At 51.4% G+C, this 8409-nt stretch overlaps 1 protein-coding gene across 1 annotated transcript; it reads left to right on the top strand.

Annotated features, from left to right (window-relative positions):
- Nucleotides 1–5985: 5985 nt before the first annotated feature.
- LOC123447526 (GATA transcription factor 2-like) lies at nucleotides 5986–8101 on the top strand. The gene is made up of 2 exons (XM_045124133.1): nucleotides 5986–6960; nucleotides 7145–8101. The coding sequence occupies exons 1-2, from the start codon at nucleotides 6571–6573 to the stop codon at nucleotides 7826–7828; spliced, it is 1074 nt and encodes a 357-aa protein (XP_044980068.1). The 5' UTR covers nucleotides 5986–6570; the 3' UTR covers nucleotides 7829–8101.
- Nucleotides 8102–8409: the final 308 nt, after the last annotated feature.

The raw sequence follows: 8409 nt of genomic DNA, 5'->3' as shown, positions 1-8409 counted from the left end.
TGCCAGCATTGTACAAGCCCTTAGAAAAAAAATCAACCATGGCGGGAGGGGGCATGGCCCTAGCACACACACACCCTGGATCGGGCGCACCACCGCTTCCACTCCATAGCCAGAGCCAGACTATTAGTATTCATCATGAGAGAGAAGTCATCAAAGCCATGGTCAAGTTCTTTCGGTGTGCACATATATACATCATATATGCAAATTTTCTTTTAATAAGTACAAAATAAGACTAAAACTTCCAGTATCTTTCTTTTGCAATAAACTTGACGCTGTTTTGCAGTAGTATATAATGTTTCACGAAGGAAAAAAATACTCAGTTGACTTCATGGCAAAAAAAAAAGTTAAATTTTTTATTGCTATATACTCTCTGCGTCCTAAAATAAGTCGCTCAACTTTGGATAAATTTTGATAATGGATACGCAGCTTACTAAAATTGAGATATTTATTTCAAAAACTTGTATTGAAGTTGGGACACTGATGTTGAGACAAAGTGAGTATAAATCACTTTTCACACCTATTTTGCCTTAATTTTTTGGCTTTTGCCCCCCAAGTCAACCGTGTTTTTTGCCGCTATTTTCTAGAGTAAAACAGAAGATCAATTTTACTTCCAAACCATTTCAGAATACTCTAACTTTTTTGTAATCGCTAAAAAAGTGCATGTACATTGCATATATACATAGGCTACACATATAGTGTCACTTCTCGCAAAAAAAGAAAATATTGTGTCACACAATTAGTGTACATGCTAACCCAGCCGTACACGCGATGATGTGCTCGGAGAAGATTTGGTTGTGCTCAATCATGGAGCACAGGTAGTACAAAGCTTAGGTGAAAGATGAAGAAAAAGGAGGATGAGGTTAGTGGTAGAAACATGCATGACATGACAGCATGAGCATGAAAGGGTAACTTAACTTGCTAACCAATAGCGGAAACGCATGGTGTGGTGTGGGGGGCGGTGGTCCCTGACGTCGGCAGGGCCGGCGGTGGCAGGGGCTGTCCGGGCGCCAACCGACACGTGGCAGTGGTACGGCAGGGCCCACGGAAAGCTACCACCACGTGGTGCCGTGCAGGGGGGGTGTCAGAGGCCCGAAAGAGACGCCTCCTCCTCCTCCTCACCCCGTCCAATTAGTCATGTGTTTTACAGCTAGCCCGTGTCAGAACGGAACCGCCCGGCCCCAAACTTAACTACTCCTACTCCACTCATCATCCATCCGTCCGTCCTCTCCCTAATTACCTAGTACTGCTGCTACCACTGCCTCTGTACTACCAGCTCACTTAACTAATTGTTACCGCCGTTTAAGTTAACTTATCAGCTCGCTCATATCACCAGCAGCAGGCAGCAGGAAGCTTCCTGCTCCCACTTCCGCTCCACAACATGTAACTTAACTAGATAGTACTTAGCTTAGTGCTACATGCAATTATGCATCAGAGTAAAACTAACCAAAACGTATGTACGTGTAGCTCAATAAGCATGCAAGTTGATGCATGCACCTGTGTTTCCTGCCCAGCGTATGTCTACGTGTACCGGTGTACGCGTTGTGGCCACACACGAGGATGTGTACGTGTTGGGTGCATTATTTAGGACATATGTAACATATATAGGGCCTGTTTGGTTTCCAGTCACACTTTGCCAAGCCAAAATTTAGCAGCCACAGTTTAATTGGCATATGTTTGGTTTTTGTCACATTTTGGCTTGCCACACTTTATTGTCGCTATGGCTCATTTGGCATAGAGTCAATTTTTTTACCAACTTTTGTCAAAGTTTGACGTTCGTTTTTTCAGTCACACTTTGTGGTTTGCCACACTTTGGCTTGGCAAAATTAGTCTGCAACCAAACAGGCCCATACTCTCTCTTCATGAAGGTGGTGCATCGCATGCATGGTACGTACGGAGTGGTGATGGACCGGGGGGGTGTGGACGTCGACTGGGGGCAGATATGTCAGTCAGTAGCAAGCTATAGCCAGGCAATCATGCATGGAGTGCCATGCACTCTCGATCTTATAACGGTGTCCCTTCCAATTCTGTTGGCGGTGTGAGAGGGACGGCGGAGATGAAAATGAGTTCATCCATGATCCGTCATGTCAGCGTGACTAGCTAGCTATAGCTAGGAGACCACTACCCAACCTTAGCCAGTTGCAACCGGGTACCACTAATGCATGTCGTTACGACATCGACGGTGACTGGTAATTTTCCTACTTACCGGAGTAACCACGTAGCCACGATGGAAGATGTACTGCGGGCGTACGTAAACATGTGTATGTATCATGCTCCGTAGACACTAGTAGTACGTAGTAGATAGTTGTTGCCGGAGTGGTGGGGGTGGGGGTAGAAAACAAAAGCGGCCAGGCATAACAGTAGCATTATATGTATGTATGTATGTTCTGCTCTACATACAATACAAGTACCGCGCCCACCCATGATGGAAGCAAGTGCAGGTGCAGGTGCAGGTGCAGTCATGGATGGATGGGTGGTGGATATGTCCGCACCAATCAATAAACAAAACGGGTGGGCACTCGGCTCTAGCTAACGGTGAAAGAAACTCTCCTACTTCCTACTACTCGTTTGCAGCAGCCGCAGCCGCAGCCGGAGATGGGGGAGGAGGAAGACGAAAGTAAACGCCAAGGAGGGAGAGAGTCCCCATGCATGCATGCATCAACATATGAGCATGAAGAGGAAGTCACGCGCGTTCACCGACACTCCACGTTGCCGGCCGGCCGGCCACCCTTGACGTCAACCCTTCATTCCCTTCACATATCTCACCATGTAGTTCACCTAGGTAGCTACGCACAGTACATATATATAGCTGCTCCATCGATGGCCGTAACTGCACAGCACAGCGCTCGCTTGCTTTGCTTCGGGTTGCTGTTGCTCCCCATCTACCCATGTCGCCGCTGCCAATTAAAAACCCAATCCAGTAACTACTGGTGCTACTGTTGGGATCCATGCGTTCAGAAACGATACTTTTTTCCATGTCAACTACCCATAGTCTTCAAGATAACTTTCTCATCTCTATTTGTACTTACAACAACATACTTACACCAATTGTGATACTAGTAGTATCTCCGTTCAACGGGCCTGGCAATGATGAAAACAGGTTAGTTACTGTCATGAAAACAGATTGGTTACTGTACCCGCCAATTGTATATATACATGATGACCATAATGGAGTTAACCAGCTAGCTGTGCGAGGAGAAAGGAAAAGAAGCTGCTCAATCGATCGATCGATCGACCGGTTCATGGATAGCTTCACTGTGTGTGTGAGGGAGAGGAAAAGAGAGAGGGGGTGTTCCAACTGGCAGGACGATGGACCCAGCGGCCGGCAAGGGAGGTGTGCGTGTGTCAGAGCGAAAGCACCAACTGCTGCAGCAGCAGGTTTATATATGGGTACCGGAGCAGAGGGTGCATGTTATACCCGCGCTGGCATTTCTGGAGTCTCTTGATTATTCTCGTCTTCTTCCTTATTATTAATATGTACCTATCACTGCAGTACGTACGTACGTAGCAGTGCAGCACCAGCACCAGCACCAGCCAGCCGGCAGTTGTTTAACGGGAGAGAATCGTGCGACGATCACGTCGAATCCATCCATCGACCGAACCAACGACCAGTTAGAGTTTGGTTGCCATCGACACCATGGACGAACGATGGTGCCGTGCAGAGCTATAGTAGCCTAGTAATAAGCTAGCTAGGCGCATGTATACAGTAGATAGAGTATGAAGGAACAGGCCATGGTGGTGGTGGTGGTGGTGGATGGAGCAAGAAAAAGTCGCATGCACGTCAGTGGCGTCACGTGCACGGGGGCCGGGCATGCACGAGGCGGCACGTGCTGGCGACGATTCCCCCGTCCGCCTCGGGATCCTCGTCGGGCTCACGTGATTCGATGCTCGTGCTGCGTGCGTGCGTGCATGCATGCACGCCTTGCTCCCCGCCCCGCCCCGCCCCGATTCGCTCCGTCCATCGCTCGCTTGCCCGCTTTGTTAAACTCAGCCTCGAGATGTCGATCGTGGTGCTTTACTTTTTGTTCCCAAAAGGATTAAACCATGTAGGAGGAGTAGTATTAGGCATCATACATTCATACTGGTAGTAGTTCCTTACAAACACGCGCGCATATACAGAGAAAAGATTTATGGAGTTTTCAAAATTTGGAGGGGCGAAAGTATTCTTCCTTCTACATTCATTGACGACGCGCCATGAGCATGGTTAGATGCACCCTCCCGGGCTTTATCTCGGCAAATTATTATTTTTAATCCGAGGGCTTGTAAAAACGACGGGTGTAAAGTCGTTCATGCAGACCAGGAGACGTCGACAGCTGCGACATGCGAAGCAAATCGCCACATCGGAGAAAAAATAATGACAAAAACCTGTAAAAATTCCGAAGACATCGAAAGACGGCTAAATCCACTTGAAACCCAAACCGACCAAATCCTAGAAGAGTTGCGAGGGACATTGCTCCACACGTTCTCCATCGGGTATAAGCATACCAACGAACCAGGGAAAAAGCGGGGAGAACATTATACACAGAACCCAAACCAAATTCCCTTGTTGTTGCACGACAGGTCTAGATCGAATGTCGAGCTCGTCGACGTCAAGGACCATGCACTGACTCCCTCTTCTCCGTTGACCTAGGCAAGTCGGGCCGTTGTTGAAGGTCGCAACGTTGGATGACCAGCATCATCGTCGAGCAGCACCTCGCGAAGACCACCACTCGAGCACACATCTCCTTCCTCATCCGGCAAGAACCCTCCTCCTCCGGAAGTAGGCCGCCCCCAACCTAGACCTCGCTGCCGCCACATGGGATTTTCCCGGCAATGTGTGCACTGGTGGCGGCGGGAGGGAGGAGTAGTTGGGACGGCGGCTTGGGTTTCGTTCGCCCTTGGTCTCAAAAAATGGTATTCGGTGTCTACGGATTGATTTGCAAAACAAATCAAACCCGTCGAATTTGGAACCCGTTGTCAAGGGTGCTATTGTCAAATTAGCCTAGTCCAATTTAAGAGATGCGAAGAAAATTCGACAGCGAGTCTTGTACACAACACGCACTAGAGTCAATCCCTACCCTCCACAACACGTACGTGGCAACAAGAAGGTAAGTACTGGCCCAACAATGCTACACGTACATAAATTTACATAGGTTTTACAAAGAGATGAATTTGATTAAAGATTAAGGAAAATGAGGACCCCATCCACCTTGAAAATCAGGGAGAAGTGGTTAGTTAGAAAGAAAGGATCTTAGTCAACGTGTAACCTTATGTAACTCTTTGTATGTCTAGCATTTTTTGTACTGGCCGGTGTCTATATATGTGAACGCTTGATCGATGGTTGACGTACGTGAGATAATGCAAGTTTATTTAGTGATACTACATCTACAAGAGTCGGCATCTCTCTCTATATATGTGTGCTCTTGTTACCTTATCACGCTGGCAAATCATGTGGCCAGGAGATTTCGCTCCGTTCCACGGTGGGTCGGAGTAAATTGACAGGACCGTTATGTTATGGTGGTGAAGGGGCGTGGGCCCACGTACGCCCCTTAGTAAGAAGACGCAGGCGTCTGACAAACTACAGCTTGTCACCGGAGTGTCCCGCAACTGCAACACACCAGCCAGGTGCCCCACCGTATACATGGTGCCGATAAGGTGAGGGGTGACCTGCACTTGTGTGGCTACGCAGTAAACATATCAACATCCCCGCAAAGAAAAAAAAGGTAAAATATACCAACACATCCTACGTAGATAGATGTATGTGTTCAAATTACTTGTCGCATAGATGTATGTGTTCAAATTGTATTTAAATTATCGACATGTCTATTTCTATGACAAGTAATTCTGAACGGTTGAAGTAACTAGTGACTAATTTAGCTGATCGAGCAGAGGGATGCTCAATGATTGTGTGATGGGCGTGAGTGGCCGGCCGGTGGGGCACGCATGCATACGCATATGCACAGCATATGATGAGTGAGCGAGTCTCTGGAGTACGGGCAGGGCAGTGCAGTGCATGGGTCCGGTTCCTCGTGTTGGGGTTGCACCTAGCTAGCTCACTCCACCTTGCTTGCTCTCTTGCCGCGGGTAGGCAGCTGGCGCTAGCCATGAACACTCGCACTACACGTCTACACCACGACACAAGCTGCTTCCTCGCTCCTCTCTCCGCTAGAGTAAATAATTTACCACCATGGCATGCATGGACCTCCCCTCCCCAGCTCAGTTTCCCTCTCATCTCATCTCATCTCATGTGCTGCTCATCATGCATCACCTCTCACCTCGGTACCTCACCTAGCCTAGCTAGCTCTCCTCCTCTATATTAATGGTTTTGCTTCGGCGGCTTTCTTGTTACTGGTGCGAGAGGAGACGACTGGAGCTCCTCAGAGCTTAGCCTAGCTTAGCTTCTGCCGGCAGCTACAGCCACTCTCACTCTCCATCAAGCCACTCACACTCCCACTCACTGTCTCCACTCCGCCATTACTGCACGCTAGCTACTCTACTCTTCCGTCCGTCCAGCCACCCCGCTCGCTCGCTCGCTGCACCTTCTTCTAGCTAGTACGTTCCGGCTCCCGTAGTAGTATAATTCAGCTTCAAGGCATGGCGCCGGAGTGGGAGGCAGCGTTGGGCATGGAGCTCGGCATGGGCACGCACTACCACCACGCGCCGCCATCCGCCGCCGCCTCCCCCATGAACCACCACCACCACCACCACCACGGCTACTCCCACTCCCAGCCCCCGCACCAGTACCATTTCTACGGGGGCGCCGCGGGCGGTGACGGCGCCGACCCCATGCGCGTCGACGAGATGCTCGACCTGTCCTCCCACCTCGGCGCGCACGACTTCTTCTCCGGCGCCGCCAATGGCCAGGGCGGCGACAACGCGCCGGCCCCGCCTGCGGCTGCCGCGGCCTCATCGTCCGACCACCAGCACCACCACCCGTCGTCCTTCAACCTCTCCTTCGCCGACGAGTTTTACCTGCCTGTTCCGGTAATTAATTGCTTTAAACATCCGCTGTCAATTGCTCCATCTTATTTTGTGAAGAAATGGGAGAGAATTAAGCAACTCAAGAACCGAGTGATGAGACTGATGAGATGATAGAGATCGATCTGCTTGCTAGCCGGCTAGGTAAAAACACTTAGTTAATGAGCAATTGATTGTTGTGTACGTGCAGACTGAGGAGGCCGCGGAGCTGGAGTGGCTGTCCAATTTCGTGGACGACTCCTACCCGGACGTCCCCAACTACCCGCCGGCCGTGCAGGCGGCGATGGCGGCCGCCGCGAGGAACGGCGGCGTCGTGGTGAAGCAGGAGAATTCCGCGTCGGCGGCCGCGCCTGGCCGCGGCGCGCGGAGCAAGCGGTCGCGGGCGGCCTCCGCGGCCGCGGCAGCGTGGCACGCCCTTGCACCGCGCCAGCCCTCGCCGTCCTCGTCTTCGTCGTCCTCGGACTCCAAGCCTGCGCGTTCAGGCGGCGGCGGGGGCGGCGTGAAGAAGAGCGGGCTCGTGGTCGGGGCCGCGGAGCTGGGCGGAGGGGAGCAGAGCGGCGAGGTGCGTCGGTGCACGCACTGCGCGTCGGAGAAGACGCCGCAGTGGCGGACGGGGCCGCTGGGGCCCAAGACGCTGTGCAACGCGTGCGGGGTGCGGTACAAGTCGGGGCGGCTGGTGCCGGAGTACCGCCCGGCGGCGAGCCCCACGTTCGTGCTGACGCAGCACTCCAACTCCCACCGCAAGGTGATGGAGCTACGCCGGCAGAACGAGCTTGTCCACCTCCGCGGCGGCGTGGCCGGGGGCGTCGTGTCGGGGTCGTCCGGCTCCGGCGGCGCGGCGGAGCACATGTTCCGCGACTACGGCGTGTGCTGACCCGCCGGTTCCAGCAGCCTAGTCTAGCCTAGCCTAGCCTAGCTAGCGAGCAAGCAAAGCTTGGACCGACCGACCGACCTTCCATGGACGATCGATGGATCCGATCAGCACGACGAGGACGACGACGACGATCTGCTTAATTTTGCATGCAAATTCCTTTTCCTTGCTTTCTTCCGTGTACTATTTCGCGTTGCTTTCTTTCTGTAGCCTATAATATGGATCTCATCATCTTTCTTTTTGGTCCGAAATAAATAAGGAAATCTGTTGAAAAAACTCCGGAATAAATTGAAAATGTTCGTCTTCTGCTTGATTATTTGGAGGACGAGATTGTTCTGTACACTGTCGATCACTGTGGTGTCAGTGGTGCAGAGTGAAGAGAAGAGTCAGTACTGCATGTGTATCGTACAGTGGTGGTGGTCATCAGTGAGTGAGCTTGCTTTTTTAACGGAAAGGTAAGGGACGAAGGAGAGAGGTGCGTCAGCACGTGACTTGGTTCGTTGGTGCGGTGCAACTTTTGTCAGGCCGGCCGGGCCGGGAACAATGCTATGTCCCCTCCTCCCCCCTCCCTCACCTCACCTCAC

The sequence above is a fragment of the Hordeum vulgare genome, chromosome 4H (genome assembly GCF_904849725.1).
Source record: "Hordeum vulgare subsp. vulgare chromosome 4H, MorexV3_pseudomolecules_assembly, whole genome shotgun sequence".
Lineage (NCBI taxonomy): Eukaryota > Viridiplantae > Streptophyta > Magnoliopsida > Poales > Poaceae > Hordeum > Hordeum vulgare.
Note: the sequence above shows the minus strand (reverse complement) of the source record. Positions and strands in the feature narration are given on the sequence as shown.